Source organism: Maniola jurtina, chromosome 23, assembly GCF_905333055.1.
Source record: "Maniola jurtina chromosome 23, ilManJurt1.1, whole genome shotgun sequence".
Classification (NCBI taxonomy): Eukaryota; Metazoa; Arthropoda; class Insecta; order Lepidoptera; family Nymphalidae; genus Maniola; species Maniola jurtina.
This window is the reverse complement of record NC_060051.1, coordinates 6,282,685-6,308,808: the sequence shown is the minus strand read 5'-3', so window position 1 is coordinate 6,308,808 and position 26,124 is coordinate 6,282,685. Positions and strand designations below refer to the sequence as shown.

The window sequence follows — 26,124 nt, the reverse complement described above, 5'->3', positions numbered from 1 at the left end:
GTTCTCTTCGTGCTTTAAAGGGTAGGTTAAGTCGCTAAAAAATAATAAAAGAAATTTATTGAGTACTTAATCGTAATATCATCGTTTCAGTCGAATAATTAACAGAGCTCTCTCCGTCACTCGTTTGATACAATCGTAGTTCCAATTTCATTTGAATACTAAGCAACCAAAGTCCATGAAATTTTGCAGACATATTCTAGAAACTAATATCTGTGTCTGTAGTGTTTTAGATTTTTCTAAAAATATGTAGTTTTAAAATTACAGGGGCTCAAAGATTTGTAAGTAAATTTTTAAGACCGCGTAACTTTGAAACCGAATATTTTAACAGAAATCTGGAAAACCACACAGATATTAGTTTCTAGAATATGTCTACAAAACTTCATGGACTTTGGTTGCTTAATATTCAAATGAAATTGGAACTACATTTGTATGAAACGAGTGACGGAGAGAGCCCTCTTAAGTAATGTGTCAAGTTGATATAGCTCAATGCTCATTTTGATCATGACAGTCAGTAAAATCAGTAAATGAGTCAATGCAAACTAACTTCGAATCTGTACACGCCACTAGTCAAACCGATTCATCTAGGAAATTATGCATCCTATGTCTCTCTATAAGATAGACCGACGAAAGTGTATAAATATGGGGATAAATTTAACCCAGCTAGTTACTAATAACAAATTAAGACCGATTTTACGATATTTTTAATTAGTTTTTTTTGTTGTTTCTGTTATTTTATTGTTTGCTGTTTCTGTTGTTTTATTTTTTGTTATTTCTGTTATTTTATTTTTGTAAACATTTTTGTAAAATATGGTAATAATGAGACAATAAATAAATGAGAGATAAATTAACAAGAGAATGGAATGCAAGTCAAAGCATAACAGCGAGATGCTAGCGCTATGTAGGTACCTACAGTTGGAGGAGTCGGGACAAAGGGAGAGGCCCCAGAGCACAATCGTCCCGTAAACGATAAAAATTATAAATTAAAACGTCTCAATGCGAAACGAACGAGCGAACAACCGCGTAATGCAAAAACGACGAGCCCTTTAAGTTACATTTCGAAAAAAAGCCAAAAAACAAGCAAAAGTAAGACAATCAAATGAGGGACGTACAAAAACGGGAATAAAAGGAGAGACAAAAAGCAATATGGCGGATTGTTTTTAATTATCGAGTATCGGCATAAATCGATGCACGTCGCCGCGGGCCCGCCGCAGCGCGGCGCACGCGCGTGCGTCGAGTCGATGCGCGCGACAATCATTTTAAAAATTAGGTACTTACGTGTTTTTTCTTAATTTTACTGAATTGAATTTTTTAAATAAAAGAATCTTCTTCTTCTCTTCTTCTCTCTGGGCTGGTTTCCGCACTTAAACGTTTCCGTCTGTTGTGCGTGCGTTAATATAAAAGAATATTAGCCATACTAATATCATGACTAATACTCCCCTTTCTCCTCCAATTAATTAGAGTAAAGCTTGTGTCAGGAGTGGGTACGACAATAGTGCAACTGGTGGGGTTTGAACCGGCGATCTTTTGGAATTTAGTCCACTTCTCAAACGTTGAACTATCAAGGGTCTGTTTGCTTATTAAATTGGCTATGGACTAATTCAAATTTGAAATAAGCATGCTGAAATTTTAGATTCATTACTTTGGTTCTTTTAATTTTTGCTGACATATCGAAAATAGAGCTATTGTACTTATTTCAATAGACCGAATAAAGTTGAGACTATAGGGACTCATAAGTCACAGGTATACAAAAGCTTATTTATAAAAATTAGTTTTGAATAATAAACGTGAATTAATTGTACAGAATTTAATAAATTATAATAGGTATACAAAAAAGCTAGTTTCTTTTTTTAAATTTCACACCATTTGAACAAAATCTAATACTATTACCTCCCATTACCATACCAATAATTGAGACAATATTATGTTATCAGATCATTCCCATCCGCTTAATCGATTTTGATGTAAGGTATAGCGATAGCTTCCATGCCACACACAGAAATAGACTATATTAAAATATCGTTTCCTGAGAATTTTTAAAAAAGTTACCAATTACTATTAATATGAAATCAGTTTCGAACAGAGAGCACGAACAAAGCGAGAGAGGAATTAATTAGGATTTTATTTTCTAATACTAGAACATCGACTCCACGCCACCTCTGTGCTCGATTCATAAAATTCATATGTATGGGTGAAGGCATCGCGATCGCGCGGATGTACGATATATTTAACTTATAAATAAGGGAACATTGTTGTGCGTCGCCCCGTGCGTCTGTGCGCCTTTGTCATTGCCGGCCGCCGTAGATTGCGCTCTTAGCTAACTCATCTGCTTAGCCTGCAGGCTTGATGAGGATTTTCATAAAAAATAATGAAATTAAGAAGTAGGTATATTTAATATTAAAGGCCTGTTTCACCACCTCCAGATAAACTTTATCTAACGAATAAATTAGACGTTATGACATTTTTTGTATTTGGAATCTGTCGAAATGTCAAATTTATACATTAAATAAAGTTTTATGGTGGTTGTGAAACAGACCCTAAGAGTAATTTTACTACAATCTTTATAAATAACTGAACATTGTTGTGCGTCGCCCCGTGCGTCTGTACGCCTTTGTCATTGCCGGCCGCCATAGATTGCGCTCTTAGCTAACTCATCTGCTTAGCCTGCAGGCTTGATAAGGATTTTCATAAAGATAATAGAATTAAGAAGACTAATGAGAATAATTTACTATAAACGTATAAAAAAGAGAACATTGTTGTGCGTCGCCCCGTGCGTCTGTAGTTCCCCCTTTGACATTGCCGGCTGCTGTATAGATTGTGTTTTGAGCTAACTCATCTGCTTAGCCTGCAGACTTGGAAGATTCTCACCATTGATGTCGAAGGACATTTTCACTATATAATAAGAATAAAATGCTAATATTTATTGCTTCTGTAATTTTACTTTTTCAAGTTTCTTTTATTTTTTTGTTGTTTCTGTTATTTTATTTTTCTGTTATTTCTATTATTTTATTTTTGTCAACAATTTTTGAGAAGATGAAAAACATCACACTAATATTATAAAGGAGAAAGTTTGTATGTGTGTGTGTGTGTGTGTATGTTTGTTACTCCTTCACGCAAAAACTACTGGACGGATTGGGCTGTTTAGAATGGAGATAGATTATACCCTGGATTAGCACATAGGCTACTTTTTATCCCGGAAAATCAAAGAGTTCCCACGGGAATTTTAAAAAACCTACATCCACGCGAACGAAGTCGCTGGCATCAGCTAGTTTACTATAAACTTACAAATAATAAGGAAATATTGATGTGAGTCGCCCAGTGTTTGTGCCCCTAAATTACGGGTTCGACTAGGAATCTAGGCACTTGAAGATTGATTTGAAAACTCGATAGGCAGCAGTTTTGGCTTTGGATCAAATGCTCTGGGCATTCTTGAGGATTGCTTAGGCCAATCGTGATGTGCCGATATTTCAGCTTTGGATTACCTATAAAAACATTTTTAACAATAATATTAATATATTTAAAAAAGAAATTCATCAACTTTTTTCATCTTCGTAACATTCTTCTTTCATTTTTATTTTTTAAATACTGTTCGTATATATATTAGATTTAACTTCTATGCATATTTGTCATTTAAATACTTAAAATCATGTAGTCCATTTTATATTGTAAATATTTTTGTACATTTTAAAAATTCTGTGTATATCTTGTGTAATGTATATTTTATTTAGGTATGGTATTGCTGTGTTCACCTATTTGGGGTTGTCACTTAGATTAGGATCTTTTGTTTTTATGTTTGGACCATTTTTTAGTAACAACCTGTTTTGTGTACCTTATCAATAAATAAATAAATGAAATAACACATATAAAACGAGATCCTGATTGTAAAAACATATTACTAATTACACGTATATCAGGCTCAGTTTTACGATCTAAGTAAAACTGGTACAAGTTAGTTAGTTGTGGTAAGTTTGTAAGTTAGTGGTAGGTCTAGAAACTACTCATCTTAGTATTTATCTATTTATATTAAGCTCTAACTTAGCCCGCTTCCATTTTAGACTACATACCACTTACCACCAGCTGAAATCGCAGTCAAGGTATAATTATTTGTATTGGCATAAAAATAAAAAAAACTTAAGATTTTGCATCTTGGGCATTATGAAATGATATTCAGGAATTTTACCACAAACCGAAGCAGATCATCTAACCTACCATACGTATATTATAATAGCCGATGCCCGCGACTTCGCCCGCGTGGATTTAGGTTTTCGAAATCCCGTGGGAACTCTTTGATTTTCCGGGATAAAAAGTTGCCTATGTGCTAATCCAGGATATTATCTATCTCCATTCTAAATTTCAGCCAAATCCGTTCAGTAGTTTTTGCGTGAAGGAGTAATAAACATACACACACACACACACACACACACATACACACAAACTTTCGCCTTTACAATATTATAGTGTGAAGTGTGATAGATATTTCTTACATAAAAAATATACTATGACAACATACCGAAATTTTGCGATTAAAAATACTAGCTGACGCCCGCGACTTCGTCCGCGTGGATTTAGGTTTTTCGAAATCCTGTGGGAACTCTTTGGTTTTCCGGGATAAAAAGTAGCCTATGTGCTAATCCAGGATATTATCTATATCCATTCTGAATTTCAGCCAAATCCGTCCAGTAGTTTTTGCGTGAAGGAGTAACAAACATACACACACACACACACACACACACACACACACACACACACACACACACACACACACACACACACACACACATACATACACACACAAACTTTCGCCTTTACAATATTATAGTGTGAAGTGTGATAGATATTTCTTACATAAAAAATATACGATGACAACATACCGAAATTTTGCGTTTAAAAATATGAAACGTGTATCCTAATTTACTCAGCAATACCGCGTAAAGCATAAGGCCCATAAACCACTAATAACTGACGCTGCGAGACCTTCAAATTTTATAATCCAAGGTTACTGACCCTTGGCCCATTGTCTCCTCGCTCCAGCCCCGAAAGGGCGGCTTGGAAAGGGCCTGGTCACACAAAACGCGACGACATCTACAATAGAAGAAATTACACGGCAGAAGTTCATGCAGTAGGTACAATTTGTAAAATAGTAAAAAACTTATAAAAGATTTTGAGAAATTCCAACGGGGTTTTAAAAAATCAAAATTCAAGCGGACAAAGTCGTGACTCGTGAGTAAGTCCAGAAAAATATACGATAATCACGACACGATTATAGGAACAAATCCATATTACCTCACCTATTTTCTCCTTTCACAAAAGGTTGCCTGGTGCAGATTGCTCTGAGCAATAAGGGCCGCTCTATCTGTCTGTCTGTCCGTCCGTCCGTCTGTCTATCTGTCTGTCTGTCTATCTATCTACAAGCAGCATTTCCAGGACATTCATCTCGGAAAATAAAAAATCACAGGGTTATAAAAAACCTAAATCCACGCTGACGAAGTTTAGTACAAAAGATAGCTTGCAACCCGGATAGCTAGCCTCCGGAATCGGATAGGTCGGTCGGATAGATATCGGATAGGATAGGAATCGGGTAGGATACTTTTTATCCGGGAGAATCAAAGAGTTCCAACGGGATAAAAATTTGGTCATTACATATTTTAGCTAGTCTTTCTGACACATAATATACCAAAATAAAAAGCTTTTAAAACTTTTAAGGGCCCGCGTCAGACACGTATCCGTTTCGGGTCCTGTATGTCCAAGCCTTGTTAACGAAAAAAATCCCCAAAAAGGATCTCATTCCGTCATTGTGGAGCTGTCATTGATCATTTTTCAAAAAACCCACAAATTCCTGCGTCCCCCAAAGGGCACAAATTGAATTTGGTCTGGGAAGGAGTTATAAGAATTCGTGGTTTTCGGCTTCCTCGACGCGCTTTTGTTTTGTTTCTCTACATTTCTGTTTGATACCTACTTTTGTTGTGAAGCTTTTTTGTTCACGACTAGCTTTTCCCGCGTCTTTGTCCGCGTCAATTTGCGATTTTTACAATCGCGTTGGGATTTTTTAAAATTCTCTCAGTGGGTACGAAAAACTTATAAAGAAAAATTATAGGTAAGTGGTACCTATACCTACTAATAATATTATAAATGCTACTCTTGCTGATTGGTACTCTTTCACGCGAAACTACTGGACGGATTTGGCTGAAATTTGGAATGAAGATAGATTATACCCTGGATTAACACATAGGCTACTTTTATCCCGGAAAATCAATGAGTTCCCATGGGATTTTTAAATGCCTATATCCACGGGAACGAAGTTGCGGGCATCAGCTAGTAGGTATACTATATTATTATCATGATCTATCTATCACCGGCTCACTGCAGAGTATGGGTCTCCTACCAGAATGCAAAGGGTTTGACCATAGTCCACGACGCTCTAGCCAAGTCCGTATTGGCATTCTTCACACACCTTTGAGAACATTATGGAGAAATCTCAGGCATACAGGTTTCCTTACGACGTTTTTAAATATGATAGGATTCATTCTGATAGGAGACCCATACTCTGTAGTGAGCCGGTAATGGATCGATCATATGACTATTAGTACCTACTTACCTATAATTTTTCTTTATAACCGTGGGTTTTCGTAACCACTGAGAGGATTTAAAAAAATCCCATCTGGATTGTAAAATGCTTAAAACGCACATAACTATGAAAAGTTAGTGGTGCGTGCCCGGGATTGAGCCCGGGTTCCCGAATAAGAGGCCAACTTATTAACCAACAGGCTAGAACCGGCTTTTAAGACAATATAAACTAACTATTCATTAAAATCCACGCATCCGTCTCAACATGAGCGAGTCACAAGATAAATAAAACAAACAAAAACAGGCTTTATTCCAATGCAAATAATAACAATTAAAGAGATAGAAGTAATTGTGTATGTAGATAGGCCGCGCCGGGAATCGAACCCGAGACAGAACTTAAATCAGTACAAGTCGATCGCGAAAATAAAAGACGCTAACCACTTACAAAGTGGTTTAAGTAAAATAACAAAGGCGTGTATAGAGTAGCGTAATTGTTTTTTAATATTTTGTTGATAAATCCATCCATACTAATATTATAAATGCGAAAATGTGTCTGTCTGTCTGTCCGTCTGTCTGTCTGCTACGTTTTCACGGCCCAAACTCTGAAGCGATTTTAATTTTTGGTACAGACTTGGGGGACATCCCAGGGAATGACAGAGGCTACTTTTTATCCCAGAAAGTCAAAGAGTTCCTACAGGATTAAAAAAAACCGAACTCCACGCGGGTGAAGCCGCGGGCATCCTCTAGTATATAACTGAATAGTAAAACTGATTTTTGTTAATTATTTATATTATTTGATTTAAAAAATCAAAATAATTAATTATTTATCTACTTATCTACACTATTTACAACTTATGAAACATTTACTTGACTACAATCAATAGGTAATGTTTTTTAGAGTTGTAATATTTATCGAGGCTCTGTGTGCACTGTGCATGATGCCGTTACACAGATACAGAGGTATGTATATAATATATGTTACTTCTAGAAACTTGCTATTTCTAGAAAGAATAATTAGAATCGGCTCAGTAGTGTCTGAGTTTATCGATTATAAACAAACAAACAAATCTTTCCTTTTCATAAGATCAGTAGGTATCTAAGATAGAAAATGCTGCATGTAATTAATGGCTGTTTGAATTAGATACAACTGGGTGGCCCGAGCTAAAAAATATAAGATTAAAAAAAAAAAAACAATTAAAAAAAAACGAAAAAGCCTGCTCCACACCATTCGTTGTTCCAAGTCCGAGAAACGAATAAGATATGGAAAAATTAACAAAGGTATGCCCAGACACACCCGATTTAAAGCGCTTCAAAATGAAATAAGTAAAACTTATGAAGTCGAGGTTTTTAATACGATGCAATAAAATTAAAATGACATTTGACGAGTTGCCACCTTTTATCATTTTGTGAGGTGAAATCACAAAATAGATTGCAATCAAGGAAAATCCATATCCATACTTAATATTATAAATGCGAAAGTGTGTCCGTCTGTCTGTCTGTCTGTCTGTCTGCTACCTTTTCACGGCCCGACAGTTTAACCGATTCTGCCGAAATTTGGTACAGGATTAGCTTATATCCCAGGGACGGACGAAGGCTACTTTTTATCCCGGAAAATCAAACAGTTCCCACGGGATTTCGAAAACCTAAATCCACGGGGGCGAACTCGCGGGTATCGACTAGTCCATACTAATTTATTATTAAACTGGTAAGCTTTTCACGGCCTATCTGTTTAACGGATTTTGATCTTTGGTACAGAATTAATAACTTTTTATGCCAGGATATCAAAGGATTCCCACGGGATTAAAAAAAACCGAAACTTACGCGAACGAAATCGCTGGCATCTAGTTACTCGTAGGCACAATATACGAGTAAATATCTTTTGGGAATTGTAATACACATAACAGTCCAATTAAAGATTAGTTTCGACATAAAGCTTACTCTATTAAAAAACACGTAGATATTACGTATAATAAAATATAGCGTAGACACTAGACTAGACAAAATTAACTAAGTGTAGAGCAGACTATCGACTTATGTTATTTTTTTATAATAAAAATGCCGTAGCTTAGTGGTTAGAGCGTCGGACTCGCAGAAGCAGGTTCGATTATTGCGGGTTTCGCAATTTTTTATATGTATTCAAAAATTATATTATGTTCCTGAATATTTACCTATGCTTTCACACATTCATTATACTTCATTTCTGTATACAAAAGCCGACAGACAACTTCTCCTCTTCCTTTAATTATGGGTTCCTGACTTCCTGCGTCTTGGAGAGTTAAGTTAGTAAGCAACGTCAAGCAGTTAAGAGACTGTCATGCCCCTGAGACACAGACTTTTTACATTAACTTTAATAGCGCCATTAAAATTAATCATTTTTAAACGGTAGTGTACCTATACTTTGACTTTTTCAGACTTTACCTACCTAGAACACAATACAATTGAACGGAACGCAACGCAACGAAACGAACAAAACGGTATGGAACGCAACACAACGGAACGCAATGCTACGGAACGGAACGCAACGAGACGCAACGGAATGGAACGGAACGGAACGGAATAGAATAATTGTTATACAACAAACTTTTACAAGTAGGTACATACTTTTGAATCGTCAAATGCTTCTACCACTGGTTCGGAATGCCTTATCTACCGAGAAGAACCAGCAATAAACCTCGGCGGTTCCTCTCCTTCAGGATGTATAATATTATTATGTCATAAATACAAGTATGTAGTCGCAATTCTGCACATTACTGGAGCGAGCTGCAAGTCAAATCCACGCGCTTTTATCATTTAGAATCTTTGATTACTGATACGATACCTATGAAAAACATCTTAAATACGATACCTAGGTATTTAAGATGTTTTTTCAGGCGCATACTACTTGCTTAGAGTTAATACGAGATGAATCATGGTAAGAGACGTAAATCTGTCTCACTATAATCCTTAGTAAAATAGTAAAGTCTGAGCAATATTACGCTTATTTGATTTCAGCCGTAAAACTTTCGAGGAGGTAGAGCAGACTTAAGACTCTATCCTTGAGATAGCAAAAAGTTATAGTCGTAAGTCTGTGCTGACCCTAATAGTGCCACTAAAATTAATCGTTCATTAAACGGTAGCGTAGACTATCGACTGGTGTCCCGAAAGCCATTAAGGTGAAATTAAAACGAAACAAAAACACTAAAAACCGACGCACAAAATAAATTATCACAAATCACATTTTATTGTCAAAGAGATGGTGGGTAATTTTAGGAATTCTAATAAAAATGTTTTGTTTGTAGGATGTTGATCTCTTATGTATTTCTATAGAAATCGCATCCAATTGCGATGAAACTTCGTACAGTTGCTGTTGGAATTTTCAGAAATGTTTCTGTCAATGTTGTATGAAGAATACCATAAATTTATCTAATCTCAATAACATAATTGAGATTGAAGCAATCATCATGCAACTTTTTGCAATCGACCACATGACGAATACTCATGTACGGGAGTGGTGTGCAGGCTCGACCGTACCAAAGAGAGATCTCCCACCGAGCGGTTGTCTTGCTCGGTAGTGCCAACTGGCCAACGTTACATGTCAAAACTTCTAGTGCAGATTTTTAAACCTTTGTTAGTGCGATTCAGATTTGCATGTTCTACTTGCACTTCAGCTTTAAGGTTCTGGTGCTGCCATCTAGTGAGAGCGTCGACGACGCAAATCTGATCTGATCGCACTAACGGAGCGTTTAGGAATCTGCACTAGAAGTGCAGTTCTCAATAATGTTATTGAGATTGACTGAATTTATGATAGATACTCTTGATGCAACATTGACAAACATTTCTGCAAATCCTAACAGCAATCGTACAAAGTTTCATCGCAATTGGATGCGATTTCTATAGAAATACATAAACATCTTACAAACAAAACATTTTTATTAAAATTTCACCAGCTCCTGGACTAAAAGTATCACATCTTCCATATTTCAATATTTATCACAGGATCGTTCGTTTCCGAACAAAATTCGAAAAGGGTAAAAGTTTTTTTTTCTTTATTTCGTTCGGTTTCTCTTATTATAAATGAACGCGGCCGCTCGGATACATTTTTTAAAAATCATTCCATTTTTGAATTTCTTACGTGGTTCTCGGATCTGATGGATTGACGATGGGATAGTGGGGATACGCCTTGAATATACAATTTTTGATTTGCAAGTATTTTACCTAAATATAAGGTTAAGGGGTTAAGTCGTCGGCCTTCCATTGGGGGGGGGGGGGGGGGGGGGGGTTTGGGTTTCAACCTTTTTAGAGCTTTGAGCGTTTTACTTTAACGGTGAAAGAAAAACCGTGAGGAAACTTACATGGCTGAGAGGTTTCCATAATGTTGTCAAGGGGTGTGAAGTATGCTAATCCGCATTTGATCAGCGTGGTAGATTATGGCCAGATTCTTCTAACTCTAAGAGGAGGACCGTGCTCGGTAGTTGCCTGGTAATTGGTTGATCATGAATCCATACTTAATATTATAAATGCGAAAGTGTGTCTGTGTGTTACCTTTTAACAAGCAATCTAATCAATTTTGATGAAACTTGGCATAGAGAAAGCTTGCAGGCTAGAGACGGACACACTTATTTTCATTTTTTTACTTTCGAACTTTTTATTTTACTTTATAGATATACCCTGGAAAATCAAACAGTTCCCATAAAACTTTGTACTAAAAATCAATGAATGTGAAAAAGCATATTTAGCAACAATAAAAGACCCCATAAAGTTTTTTGCCCACACTGCTCAAGAGGCTCAAAAGTCTCTACGCGCTGTATTTTTTGGGGCTACCCAATTTTATTTCTTTTAAAACCGCGAGCTGAAGTGTTGTACCAATAACCAAACTACGACTAAATAAAATCTTAATTTTTCTAAGATAAAAGTTAATAATTAGGAATCGAACTAGCGACTTAATCGAATCAAAAACCTTTTGGCCAATAAGTACCTAAAGTGAATTTCAAGATGAATCTAATCAAGGCTTATCTTCGTTATGCCAATGGTCTGACGCATACCTCCGTCTCAATCTGTTTATCTCTTTCGGACGCCAATCTTTTATGTTTGAAAAACAATTAATTTCATAGTTCTAAAAGTTCAATTAATGTCAACTTTTGGGACTTAATACTTTACTAGATATCGTTTTCATCATTGGATCTATGAACTAATTCATAGTTTTTAGAGTTCCATACCTCAAAAGGAAAAACGGAACCCTTATAGGATCACTTTGTTGTCTGTCTGTCTGTCTGTCTGTCGTGTCTGTCAAGAAACCTATAGGGTACTTCCCGTTGTCATAGAATCATGAAATTTGGCAGGTAGATAGGTCTTAAAGCACAGATACAGGAATAAATCTTAAAACCGCGAATTTGTGGCCGCGATTGCCATCTCGACCCGTTGCGTACTATACTTTTGAAATGACAGGTGACACAGAGCAAATATGGAGTCCTTTCTCATTCACGGATTAGGTATAGGTATGATAATAATATTATAAAGGCGCAATAACTACTGAACGAATTTGGCTGAGAATGGAGGTAGATTATACCCTGGATTAACACATAAGCTACTCTTTGAAAAACAATGAGTTCCCGCGGGATTTTCAAAAACCTATATCCACGGAAACGAAGTCGCGGGCATTAGCTAGTAGGTATAATAATATTATGACGTCTTGCCGTCACAGGTCAACGCCGTTGCGCGTTGTCTGTTCGAGCCTTAATAACTCGCACGAACGTGACTTAGCACTAACTTCTTATTCAAGCACTTATTTTAAAATATCAAATCCTCCAGAACCAGTTATAAGCAGGTGCATTCCTTTATTTCCTACATTTTTATTTGAAACCTTTCCGGCGAAGCGTTTGTTATGTAAAACATGTTAGGTTCAATTTCTTTCTAGTCACTCTACTAGGTATAGCTCTAAGGGCGATTACGCACTACATCCGCTCCGAATCCATGAAAATACATTCCAAAGTAGTCATAGCACTATTTGTCTATTTGTATGGTAACTTACGTACTACATCCGACTTTTCCCCGTTATTCGTGAGAATTTCTCAGATATAACTCGGATTCAGATTCAAATCGGAGATATGACGTAGATATGTCAAAGATATACTGAATAGCTTGGATTTGGATTAGAGTTCGGATTAGTGCGTAAGAAAAATCCGATTTTTTTTATCCGTATTTTCACGGACTCAAATCGGATGAGTGGGTAACTACTTTACTATAGGTATATCTATATAATTAGGTAGGTTGTAACAGTTTCTAAAATTCTAATGGCATAAATAAATAAAACTCTGTCATAATTTTTAAGTATACATATTTATTTATAAATTACGCGGTCACATGATACAAATTAAATTATTTACAATTAAATAATAATAGTTAAATTTAAATAAAAAATAACAGATTCCGGATCGGTTTAAAGCGCGACCGTTGCCTAGTTACTCTGTGGTGGCGTACAGAGTATCAAAGTAATGGTCACAGACAATAGAGCCGAGCCGAAATCTATGCCAACATTCATTAATTCCAAGCTTTAATATCCAGAAGCTGCAAATAAATATGTTAAGTGTATATAAATTATAACGATAACAATTGGCAAATAAATATAACATTTAAACTTTAAACAGTGACTAGAGAACGTTACGAGGATTCGATCTTCCAAGCGACTTCTCATAAGCTTTCGATAGGGTATAACACTTAACGAGTACTTAATAAATTAATAAATAATATTAATAATTAATAATTCATGTAAAAAAAGAAATCCTTTACACTATAAAGACTCCGAATCGTATAAAAAATCGTTTTCCATTATTAAAGTTCGCGTGGGTAAATGTATATAAGATTTCGTAGAAGGGAGTTCCGCAAGGTGGCGTCTTGGGCCCCTTCTCTTAAAAGTTATATGTCAGTCATTGTATTGAGATTTGTTCGTTTATTTATTTCTTAATTGTCGACTACGTTCAAGTAGAAGGCGGCTAAGGAATCTCCCTTGGAGCCGACGGCGCGCGCCGTGTACTGGCCGCTGTCGTCTGCGCTGGTGCTAACTATCTCCAGACGGTAAGCGGAAGTGCCTGCCATCATGAACTTGTATCTGCTCGATGATTCGTCGATGGGCTTGCCGTCTTTCAACCATTGGAGCTGGAGTGGTGGCTGCAGAAAAAAAAAGAAATGATTAAAAATAAAGTAATTTGACTCATTTAAAGTAGGTACCTAAAATATCTAACAATAATTTTTATAACGAAGCAAGCGAATTAATAAATAGAAAGATTGATTGAAACATTTTACAAATCAGGTTGACATTAGGTAGACGTATAAACTGTATAATTAACGTTTGGGTATAAATAACTGATCTGAAAGGGAAGATTTAGAGGATATATTACAGGATTTATAGGATCTGAAAATTTGGTTATCGAGATACGAGGTTATCTTTAAAGGTAACGGACCTTGAAAAAAAAAGGAATTTAAAGTAGCCTCGACAAAAAAAAAAACCGCGTAACATATAAAGACTAATCATTAGTGATATACACAGGTTGATGTTGATGATAATGACGGTTACCTTGTCCAGTTCAGTGACGAACACGGCCGGCTCGCCGCTGGAAACGGTCGAAGAGCCCGGGAAGCCCTTGAACTGCGGCGTGGCGGGCGTCTCTCCCGACACCGATACGACCAATGTACACGATGAGAACGATTCACCCGAGTCGTTGAACGCTTCGCATGTGTATACGCCTGAAAATATCAAATGAACAAACACTTATTATAAAGTTTGATCAGAGCCTTGATAGATCAACGGTTAAGGAGCAGACTGAATTCCGAAAGGTCGGCGGTTCAAACCCCACTCGTTGCACTATTGTCGTACCCACTCCTGGCACAAGCTTTACGCTTAATTAGAGGGGAAGGGGGACCTTCGCCAGTGGTTTAACATGAGTACAAGGTCACTGTTTAGAGCAGCGGTGAACAAGATCCAGTTAGCCTTAATGATTGCCAACCTCCGATAGGAGATGGCACTAGAAGAAGAAGAGGGGAAGGGGGAGTTTTAGTCATGATTAGCACGGCTAAAGCCTTTTTACTCTGAGAGGAGACCTGTGCTCTGTTTTGAGCCGGCAATGGGTTGATCATGATAATAAAAAATAATAAAAACACTATAATAATGATAAAACTAAAGTTAACCCTTCGTCGTCGGACACATGCGATACAAGACTGTGATCTGTGGAGATTCTTGCAAGAGGCCTGTGTCCAGGGATGGTTTGTTGGTTTATCATTCAATCACATCTTCGCAACGGAGCAACGGATCAATGTGGTTTTTTGCATTGGTATAGTTAAAGACCGGGCGTGACATAGGCTACTTTTATCCCAAAAATCAAACAGCTCGTATCAGCTAGTAAAAAAATAAGAAATAACTCACTTAAAGAACTCCCGACAAAAAAGCTCTAAAAAAACTAGAAAAGAGAAAATCGGTTCAGCCGTTTGAAAGTTGATAACTTTCAAACGGCTTTTCTTCGATTATAGCTAAGAACACTCTCGATCAAGCCAACTTTCAAACAAAAAAAGCTAAATTAAAATCGGTTCATTCGTTTAGGAGCTACGATGCCACAGACAGATACACAGATACACACGACAAACTTATAACACCCCTCTTTTTGGGTCGTGGGTTAAAAATAAGTCAACGTACCGGCATCCTCAGGGAATATCTCAGCGATGTGTAGTTTGTGGATGTTGGCCTCAGATGAGTACTGGAAGTCCTTCGAAGGTTTGATTTCCTTGTTGTTGTGGAGCCATACCACGTCGAATCTCTCCGCGTTTGCGATTCTGGGAAAATATTATTATATATGATTTTATAGATATAATCACACTATCACACTTCACACTAATATTAAAGGCGAAAGTTTGTGGGTATGTGTGTGTATGTTTGTTACTCCTTCCCGCAAAAACTACTGGACGAATTGGGGCTAAAATTTAGAATTGAGTTAGATTTTCCCCTGGATTAGCACGTAGGCTACTTTTTACCCCGGAAAATCAAAGAGTTCCCACGGATTTTTTTAAAACCTACATCCACGCGAGCGAAGTCGCGGGCATCAGCCCGCTATTATATGATTGTAGATAATGCTATGTAATAAATATTGCTTTCCCATAATTAATATTAAAATGATTTATAAACAGTTCAACAAACCCAGAATTTATTCAAAGATAGCTAAATCTCAGCGCGAGTTCCACTGTTTGACCGGCATGGTAGATTGTAGCCTAAACTATTCTCACTCTGAGAGGAGACCTGTGCTCAGTAGTGCACCGGTGGATGGGTTGTTGATAATACTGACCTGCAAGACAACGTGACGGGGTCTCCGTCGTGAACGATCTGCGAGACGGCGTGGTCGACGATTCTCGGTGGCTTGTCGGGCTTGGGCGGCGCGACTTCCGCTGTTTGGCCTGGTACAAATAAAAACATCATAAATGAATGGGTTGAGGGAGGGAAATGAATGGAAGAAGACGCGATAATCATTCGCTTTCACTTCCAAAGTATACCTGAGTATAGTGAGTGAATGAGGCGGAGTGATTAAAGGCATTTCGTTTAGATTAATTTATTTCTTTGTACGCGTTTATAAGTGTGACTTACTCTTAACGGTACAAATAAAAACATCAATAAATGAATGGGTTGAGTGAGTGAATGAATAGAAGAAGACGCGATAATCATTCGATTTCATTTCCAAAGTATACCTGAGTATAGTGTGTGAATGAGACGGATTGATTAAGGACATTTCGTTTAGATTAATTTATTTCTTTGTACGCGTTTATAAGTGTGACTTACTCTTATCGGTACAAATAAAAACATCAATAAATGAATGGGTTGAGTGAGTGAATGAATAGAAGAAGACGCGATAATCATTCGATTTCACTGCCAAAGTATACCTGAGTATAGTGTGTGAATGAGACGGATTGATTAAGGGCATTTCATTTAGATTAGTTTATTTCTTTGTACGCGTTCATAAGTGTGACTTACTCTTATCGGTACAAATAAAAACATCAATAAATGAATGGGTTGAGTGAGTGAATGAATAGAAGAAGACGCGATAATCATTCGATTTCACTGCCAAAGTATACCTGAGTATAGTGTGTGAATGAGACGGATTGATTAAGGGCATTTCGTTTAGATTAGTTTATTTCTTTGTACGCGTTTATAAGTGTGACTTACTCTTAACGGTACAAATAAAAACATCAATAAATGAATGGGTTGAGTGAGTGAATGAATAGAAGAAGACGCGATAATCATTCGATTTCACTGCCAAAGTATACCTGAGTATAGTGTGTGAATGAGACGGATTGATTAAGGGCATTTCATTTAGATTAGTTTATTTCTTTGTACGCGTTCATAAGTGTGACTTACTCTTATCGGTACAAATAAAAACATCAATAAATGAATGGGTTGAGTGAGTGAATGAATAGAAGAAGACGCGATAATCATTCGATTTCACTGCCAAAGTATACCTGAGTATAGTGTGTGAATGAGACGGATTGATTAAGGGCATTTCGTTTAGATTAGTTTATTTCTTTGTACGCGTTTATAAGTGTGACTTACTCTTAACGGTACAAATAAAAACATCAATAAATGAATGGGTTGAGTGAGTGAATGAATAGAAGAAGACGCGATAATCATTCGATTTCATTTCCAAAGTATACCTGAGTATAGTGTGTGAATGAGACGGATTGATTAAGGACATTTCGTTTAGATTAATTTATTTCTTTGTACGCGTTTATAAGTGTGACTTACTCTTAACGGTGACGTTGCACTTGGTCTCAGTCTCGCCCTGGCTGTTGATGGCCTTGAGCGAGTATACGCCCTCGTCTTCAGGGAATACTTCGTAGATCGCCAGCGACGCTACGCCGTTCTTGTACTTCAGGTTGACAACCTACACAGAATAACTTATTGATAAAGAGGCCAGAACCACGCGAAAAGTGAGAAGGATAGATTTAATGAGTGTAGTATATCGAGAAAGAGAAGGCAATGAATGCTAGCCGGATGGATCTTTAATGCTACTGACCCCTGATACACAGGGGTTTGCTGTCCTTGTACCGCTCGAGCCAAGGGTCGGGTGGTGCAGTACATAGGTCTATTGAAAGATCTTCTACATAGGTTCTATATAGGTTTCTACATAGGGTTTGCGCAGCTTGCGACCTGTATGATGCCATCGGTCCACCTAGTGAATCTGCCAGCAATGCGCTTTTCGGTGTGAGGTCACCATACCAACACCTTGGGACCTCAAGTTTACCGAATCGTCGCGCTGTTACCATTTCAGCTTCGCCACTCATTGAGCAAATCTTTACTTTGGTTCTCTAATCTAAAAATTGAAGACTGACCTCTGACGAATGCAGGGGTTTGCCGTCCTTGTACCACTCGACCCGAGGGTCGGGGTCACCTCTCAACGAGCACGACAGCAGTAGAGGCGCCCCATCCTTAGCGGTCAGGGCGTCCGGTAGCGCGCGGGCAAACGTGGGCTTGCACATTGAAGAGTCTGATGCTGGTACTGGAAGGTAAGATTTTGGTTAAAAAAATGTAATATAGTATGTGCAAAACACGTTGTAAAATTTGCACACGAGCCATTATGACTGCGCAGTGTACAAAAACAGATCTCACCCGGGTTTTTGTGTTTAATTCTTAGGTTGAAATCTATAGAGCGCACTTGTTTCAGTTAAAACGAGACAGATTTATGCCAACGGTATAATGCTGTCTCGTTTTAACAGTGTCTTGAAGTTGAATACCATAATGTTGCAACTTCAGATTGGATTATTTGTTTTGTGATTACTGTAATACTCTTCAATTTAAAAAAATGTTTGAGGTATCCTAATTTTTGCTCTTTTAGGTGTCTTATTTCTGGGATTATGGAAATCTTTTACCAAGATATTTAAAACAGCTATTAGCTTTAAAAGTATCATTTCAATTCCCTGAGTGTCGTAGTATTGGGTATTTTTTTTTCAAGAACACGTAGAAAATTTGCAAATCGCTTCATGCATAACCGTGAAATATCGACTACGTACGGTTGCAGACCTTGACGATGCCTTACGGTACGATAGTAGAAAACATGTGGTTAAAACGTCCGTTTCCTAATCGGAAGTCGGGGGTTCGATCCCGGGCACGCACTAACTTTTCAGATAAGTGAGTTTTAAGCAATTAAATATCACTTGCTTTTATGTTGAAGGAAAACATTGTGAGGAAACCTGCATACCTGAGAGTTCTTCATGTACTCAAAGGTGTGCGAAGTCTGCCGATCCGCATTGGGCCAGCGTGGCAGACTATGGTCTAAACCCTTCTCACTCTGAGAAGAGACCCGTGCTCAGTAGTAAGAAAGGCATTCCGATCCAGTGGTAGATGCTTTTGACGATTCAAAAGAACTTGTAAAAGTCTAATTGCATAAAAATATTTTGAATTTGAATTTGAATTAGAGTGGGCCGGCGATGGGTTGATGATGATGAAATATTGTTTATACTCACAAACAAGTTCCTTAGTCGCGCTTCTCGACCTAGAAGACGTATCCGAGTCTAATCTTGCGCCATACTTCTTAGCGTCTACTGAACTCTGTGGCGAGTATTTTGGTCTTGGTCCTGATTTGTTCGGCGGGTCGATTGTCACCTGTGAAGAGCAAAATGGGGATTTTTAACTGAAAATCAAGTATTTTAACTGCAAATCAAACTTTTCAAGTATTAAGTACGTTATGTAGTGTACATGGTCTGGATGGCTTTACGATACGAAAAACTAAGACTTGCCTAATTCTTTGAAATTATCACAGACAATATTGAAAAGAATTATTAAAGTTTATTAATTTAGACCATTAACCGAGTTGTATGCGGAAGGATCTGGATACCCACTGCATTATTATTCCAAGAAAACTCTTACCAATATGTGATTAATGGAAAGGGGTCACAACCCTCAGCTATGAGAAAAACAACGCTGAGAGAGAGATCCCATGATCTTATGTAACTAACCTATAAACTTCTTGGTGTAGTGTGCCGAACACTATTACCTTAGTGTAGTGTTTGCCGTGCTTAGTAGTGTACCGTGTGGTGACGGCAGACCAAAATCAGACGGATCAAGCAGTAGTGTCTTCTGTGCTTCTACTACCTTCTAATGCGATCACCAACCCGTCTACCCAGCATGTGGGCAAACCCTCCCGTTGAGAGATGCCTTAAGTCCAGCAGTGGACTGTTATAGGCTTCTTCTTCTTCTTCTTCTTCTCTCTGGGCTGGTTTCCGCACTTAAACGTTTCCGTTTGTGGTGCGTGTGTTGCCCCTCCCCGCCGAAGTCTTCACTCCAGCCATCCAAGCTCGCTCCAGAAGCCAAGTAGACCGCCCAGGTTGCCTGTTATAGGCTATTGATGATGGTAATTACCTTAGTCTTGGTGATGATGGGCGGCGGCGCGGGTTTGAGCGGCTTCTCAATGTAGCGCCTCTCACTCGAGTGTAGCAGGTTATGCGCAAGCGTCGCCTGCTCCTCACTCACTACTTCACCTGGAAAATTACATTCAAATATTACAACCCTGCAAATAGATCCATCAGTAAGCACTTAACTAAACAGTGCAGAAAACTAGTCAAAATATGGCAGTAATAATCGTTGGTTTTTCAAATCTCCTTCAGGATTCCCAACACAATTGAGAACAGATTTATTTTAAACAATTTTTCATTCCATTTCGTATAAATACTGATAGCATGTTCCTGTGTGTATTCTGATTGCATACGTGCATTGTGTACGTTCAATTATCCCTTGGTTAAGTTCCTAAAGGTGGCAAACTTTTTGCAAAGAAATTAGGGCACGATTCAACAGCTCTAATTTGTCGTATTCGGCGGTGGCTTGATTAATTCCGTCCCTTTTCTGTTTACTATTTCTGACTCGCAGTGCGTAGCCAACAAAATTAGGTTGGTGTGCTAATCAATGCACAGAAAACGTATATCAACCAGACCGGTTTGAGCTTAAAGCTTTGAGTCACCACGTCGTTAGAATACGTCATTGCATTAGAGATAAAAATATCGACTTTCTCATCGATGCAGGTGTCCTACAACTTGCAGTCGATGATGTTACAAGAGTAGCAGAGACTATGATTTTATTATTATCTCTGTCCTTATCTCTCGTATGCAATAATATCGTCAGTTTACATCCTTTCTCTCGCCTCACGTTATCATCAGAGAGAGACATAACATCTTACCCTCAACGATGACGACACAAGACGTTTCATCGGTGCCGTGCACGTTGGTGGCGACACAGGAGTATTTCCCACTGTCCTCCGGCCTGCAGTCGATGATCTCCATCGTCACTACACCGTCAGAGTTCGCCATTCTGTAGTCGTATTTAGACAACTCCCGTTTGTCTTTGTACCTGAAATGGATGAAAATTCATTAGAAAAGATCATAGGGTTATCATAAAGTTCAAAGAAAATAGTTAAAGGATATGTTTGACGCTTGGCTTCAATTCTACATGATAAGACGATGATGATGCGGTCTATATGGAGAACGATTTCTTATGAGACTCGCTCTCAATTTGAAGGAAACTAATTAAGGTTGTCGAAAAACCATTTCATATCTTTGCCAAACAGAAACGATGAAGGGAATCGCTTCGTATGTGAATGTTGAATGTTTTTTTTTTTAATTTCAACATTTTATGCTTGCTATTTAAATTGAAACATCCTTAAGGACAATCATGCTGAATGTTGACTACGTACAACATTTATAACGCTTTTAGGTCCGATGGTAAAAATCGCTTGAGTGTAACCCCCCGTCTACACACTGCCCGTGTGGCATGGGAAGGAACGAGGAACGGAGGCAGAGACGTAGTGTGGCCGCGTTACTCGCATGTTCCTCGTTCATGCCCATCGCTCCCTATTTCGTCGGTGAGTATGCAATAGCGCGCACGCTGCCACAGTTTCGACGTCCATCGCGTTGCAAAGGCAAGCCACCTAGTGCGGCGACGTTGTGCGAGTAGAGCAGTGTGTGGATAGGGGGTTAAGTGGAGGACAGGAGTCGTTTTTGCACTTGCAAGAAGTATCGTGGAAAATTCTAGAGTATAATCACTTACCATTTGACGGTTGGTGTGGGCTTGCCACTCAGACAACAGAGCAGCTTGCACGTATCTCTGGCCTGCATCACACGCGGTCTCAACAGGAAAGTGAAGGAAGGAGCCGTTTCGCTCGACTCTTGCCAGAAGGTATAAGGTATGGCTTCACGGCGACGCGGCTCTTCCGGTACATGTTGACGTTGGACTTTGGGAACCGCTGGAAAATAAATTATTGGTTAGCGAGAGTCATCATCAGCCCAGTAAATTACTGTAAGTAGTTGCTGAACCCAGTAAATTACTATAAGTAGTTGCTGAACCCAGTAAATTAATTTCAGGGTTGTCACATCACTCCAGCAGCTGGATTCAAACGTTGTTGAAGTAACGATGTAAACCACTATAAAATCTCCTAATTTGAAATATGCTACACTAATTCCTCCTTAGTGATGCTGTAAAACTTAAGCCGAAGTATCAAAAGGTAATGTCTATGATGAACCCAAAAAAAAAGCCGTATGTGTCCAAAAAGGCGCCATGCTATACAATTTAATGATTACTTTACGTACAATCAATAATTAGATATGAAACCTTTAACTAAAGATATTTTGCACCATTTAATCTAGGCTTTTTCAAACAATTAGGCACACCAGGGAATCAAACTCTTATATATTGGTCAAAAACTTTTAAAGTTACGATTATGTTTATTGTATGACCATATATCCTCAACCATAACTATCTCAATAGATTTTTTTTACTAGCTGACGTAAGTAGGTACCTATTTATTTAATTGTATTTCACACAAACAGCTATTTTTAATCTTAACATGCCCACACAAAAAATGTGCAACTCATGTCTCTAAGCAAAACCTACATCCGTTTACAAATCACATAACTTCAGAGATAAAGATCTAATGGAATTTAGATTGTGTCAAAACCGAAATAAATTCAAGTTTCTAATCAACAATCGAATCGTATCTGTCTGTCTGTCTGTCTGCTACGTTTTCACGGCCCAACCACTGAGCCGACTTTAATGAAATTTGGTACAGACTGGGGATACATCCCGGGGAAGGACATATGCTACTTTTTACCCCGGAAAACTGAAGAGTTCCTACGCGATTTAAAATACCGAAATCCGCGCGGGCGAAGTCGCGGGCATCCTCTAGTTTAGAATAACTATAATGATCTAAAGCTGCGGAATTAAGGCATCGATCATACAACCAACGGTCGAGAGTTCCAACTTCAGAGTTCAGAGTTCTAAATTACAAAATACTGTAATTTATGATGTCAATGTTCTTCAAGACTCAACAGCCAAATAGCAAATCTAAAAAAACGTTAAATCGGTCAAAAAAAACTTACAAACAGAAAAGACTTACACCATAGTTATAAAAAAGATTAAATAAAAAATAAGGCCAAAAAAATCACCAATCTAACTAATACACAATAGCTCACATATCAACCCATTCAAATGTTGTTCGCACAAGTTGACCACACGGTTGAGTAAACCAAATCCATCAAGCACTAAGGGTCCGTTTGCTCAAAAACATCTTTATTTATTTGGTTATGTATTCTTATACATAACCAGAACTCTAGACCGTTGGAATTGGAATCGACGCCTTAAGCTATTCAAAAAAAAAACTTAAACCAAAAATATCACTGTGACCACTGCAATGGCTGTCAAATAAGCACTTGAGCACTAAAGGTTCCTCAAAAAAGACAATTTTGAAACATAGAACCAGAACTTTAGGGTGCGGTTAGTGAAATTAACGTATAAAAGGTCAATTTAAAAAAAGCAAAAATTACATGGTTCCAAATCATCCATTTTGAACTCGTTTAGTTCAAAATCGTCCACAAATCACGCACAGCGATCGGAACCGAATAATTCAAATACGTTAGCCAATTGCCAATATGCAGGTATATCACGGTACTAACAGGTTTAATTAAGATCTCTAGACAATTGGAGAGCCAATGAACCTAGGTTTAAGAATAGAATCAGACGACCTAGATGCGTACGAACTTTTTGCTCGTAGAGTATGCGGTGTCGTTGTTGATTATGACGGGTGGATTTTATTGTATATGATTAATTGCGTATCTTGCACGGATTTAAACCGGTTGTGGCAACTGGCAATACAGAACAGTTGCCAAAGGTCTAAAGAGAAAGATAAAATAGATTTCTAATACTATATACTTAGTTCGTCTGTTCATCATAACGACAGATTTCGCAAATTTTCGCAATTCAAGGCATATAATTACCAGACTTTAATTACTTTGAAAAACGGTTCTAATGTACGACCGAAGGTCGATTAATAGCCACTGTCAAAGGTTTAAATAACCCAAAGAAATGCAGTTAAAGATTAGCCCAAAATGAATAAAACAATGGTTATTTTTAAGTTAATGTTGACTGTTGTCTTATTGAATTTGACATAAATAATAACACTGAGACCGATTTCTGCGTCACGTCTTTCATTGCGCTCGCGCATTGTAACATTTCATTCATTTTTGGCGCTTTCTAGAAACCTTCAGCTTCAGCCAATACATCGGACCATTTTTAGCACCCAACCCAAAAAGAGGGGTGTTATAAGTTTGATGTGTGTATCCGTCTGTGGCATCGTAGCTCCTAAACTAATAAACCGAATTTAGTTTTTTTTTTGTTTGAAAGGTGGCTTGATCGAGAGTGTTCTTAGCTATAACCCAAGAAAATCGGTTCAGCCGTTTGAAAGTTATCAGCTCTTTTCTAGTTACTGTAACCTTCATTTGTCGGGGGTGTTATAAATTTTTAATTTATACTCGTGGCCGAAGATTTTGTCGTGGTTTTTTTGGTCAAAGGCGACCGAATCCGAAACCGAAGCTAAAGATTCGGTCGGAGACTAGACGCTATGCTTAATTGAGAGAGAGAGAAATACTTATGTGAACTAGGAAACAGCTGAGCTTATTACTGTGTTCTATACAAGTATATACCGCAGATACCGAAGAAGTATAAGCAGATACCGAACCTTCCTATAAAACACAGGTTAGATAGATGCCACGGGCACAGTTACTGTTGCTTAAAATAAGTAGTTACAATGTTGCAAATAAATAGGCCGTACTGAACTAACTCAACGAACCTCGAACGCCAATAACTCAGCCGTCTTATTATATTAGCAAAATAATCAACAAGGAATTTTTGGCATCACACGATACGCCATCATAATAATACAAATCGCTAAATTCGTTCAGATTTCGAATTAATCTTTCAGTAAAGGGTATAAATAGCGCAAGAGTCTTAGTGTTTCTATTGATTTACAACCCTGATCTTTCGCCGGACGAATTTGTGGTATCTTTTGAACTGGCATATTTATTGATTGACTTTACGTAAAGGATTACGCTTGCAGAATTATCCAGAAACTTAATGTCAGGTGTTTTTGTCCTCTAATTAAATTATGCCCAAATGTATGTAATTACTAGCTGATGCCCGCGACTTCGTTCGCGTGGATGTAGTTTTTAAAAATCCCGTGGGAACTCTTTGATTTTCCGGGATAAAAAGTAGCCTATGTGCTAATCCAGAATATAATCTATCTCCATTCTAAATTTCAGCCCAATCCGTCCAGTAGTTTTTGCGTGAAGGAGTAACAAACATACACACACACACACACACACACACACACACGCACACACACACATACAAACTTTCGCCTTTATAATATTATAGTGTGATAGTGTGATGCATACACACATTACAATACAATACATACAAACATTACATACAAGACATGTAAGTCATTGCTAGACATTTCATCAATTTATCAACGATGACGGCAATTGTTTTCTAAAATTTTCCTTTTTGCAATGGACCCTAAGCATAAACAGTGAACGACCCAGCATAGAAATATTCTGTAAGCTTCATTAGCTAACGAAATCATTACCGTGGTCGATGGTGCATATGATTTTGGTACTTTTCACTCGCGTCTTCAATTCGATTATCTTTATTGCAAATGGCTTAGTTTACAGATCTTAATACTATTGTTAGGTTCTGCCAAATTCTACCTTACAGCATGCAATGATACAATAACAGAGTCATGAATTCGATTGGTGCTCCGCAAATGTTATTTTGAACCGGCCAATCACGACAGCGGCCAGTGTCACCACACATACAGTACGAACCTATCAAGTCTGTTCCGATTTCAGTAGGCGTGAATTTATGACCCTATTTCCGTATGACAATTGTTAAAAAACTAGCATTCGATTTCTCTGCTTTATCGTTCACTGACCGCCAATAAATCTATACATATAATAAAATTGTAGAAAAGTGGTGTCTGTACAATGGAAATATATAAAAAAAAAGTAGCAGGGGTTGTTATTATATCGATGCCGAACCCGAAATTGTAATTAATTTTTTTTTTGTCTGTTTGTCTGTTTGTCTGTGTGTTTGTGCACGTTAATCTCAGAAACGGCTTATTCGATTTAGATGCGGTTTTCACTAATATATTGTAGTAAGCTTCACTTAGGATTTAGTGTTTATTTCATGTCAATCGGTTCATAAATAAAAAAGTTAAGTCAATTTAAAGAATCACG

At 37.7% G+C, this 26,124-nt stretch overlaps 1 protein-coding gene across 39 annotated transcripts in view; it reads right to left on the bottom strand.

Moving 5' to 3' along the window:
- Positions 1 to 13,448: 13,448 nt before the first annotated feature.
- The window catches only part of LOC123877268 (twitchin), a 166,470-nt gene continuing 153,794 nt past the window's right edge, over positions 13,449 to 26,124 (bottom strand). For all 39 annotated transcript variants that reach the window (XM_045923837.1, XM_045923836.1, XM_045923840.1 and 36 more), the window contains 10 exons: positions 21,605 to 21,800; positions 20,739 to 20,908; positions 19,928 to 20,046; positions 19,033 to 19,171; positions 17,902 to 18,068; positions 17,315 to 17,453; positions 15,867 to 15,975; positions 15,224 to 15,360; positions 14,111 to 14,280; positions 13,449 to 13,704 (listed from right to left, as the gene is read on the bottom strand). In XM_045923837.1, the coding sequence (XP_045779793.1) occupies positions 13,498 to 13,704; positions 14,111 to 14,280; positions 15,224 to 15,360; positions 15,867 to 15,975; positions 17,315 to 17,453; positions 17,902 to 18,068; positions 19,033 to 19,171; positions 19,928 to 20,046; positions 20,739 to 20,908; positions 21,605 to 21,800 (1,553 nt within the window). In that variant the 3' untranslated portion in view covers positions 13,449 to 13,497. The remainder of the gene's footprint in view (positions 13,705 to 14,110; positions 14,281 to 15,223; positions 15,361 to 15,866; positions 15,976 to 17,314; positions 17,454 to 17,901; positions 18,069 to 19,032; positions 19,172 to 19,927; positions 20,047 to 20,738; positions 20,909 to 21,604; positions 21,801 to 26,124) is intronic.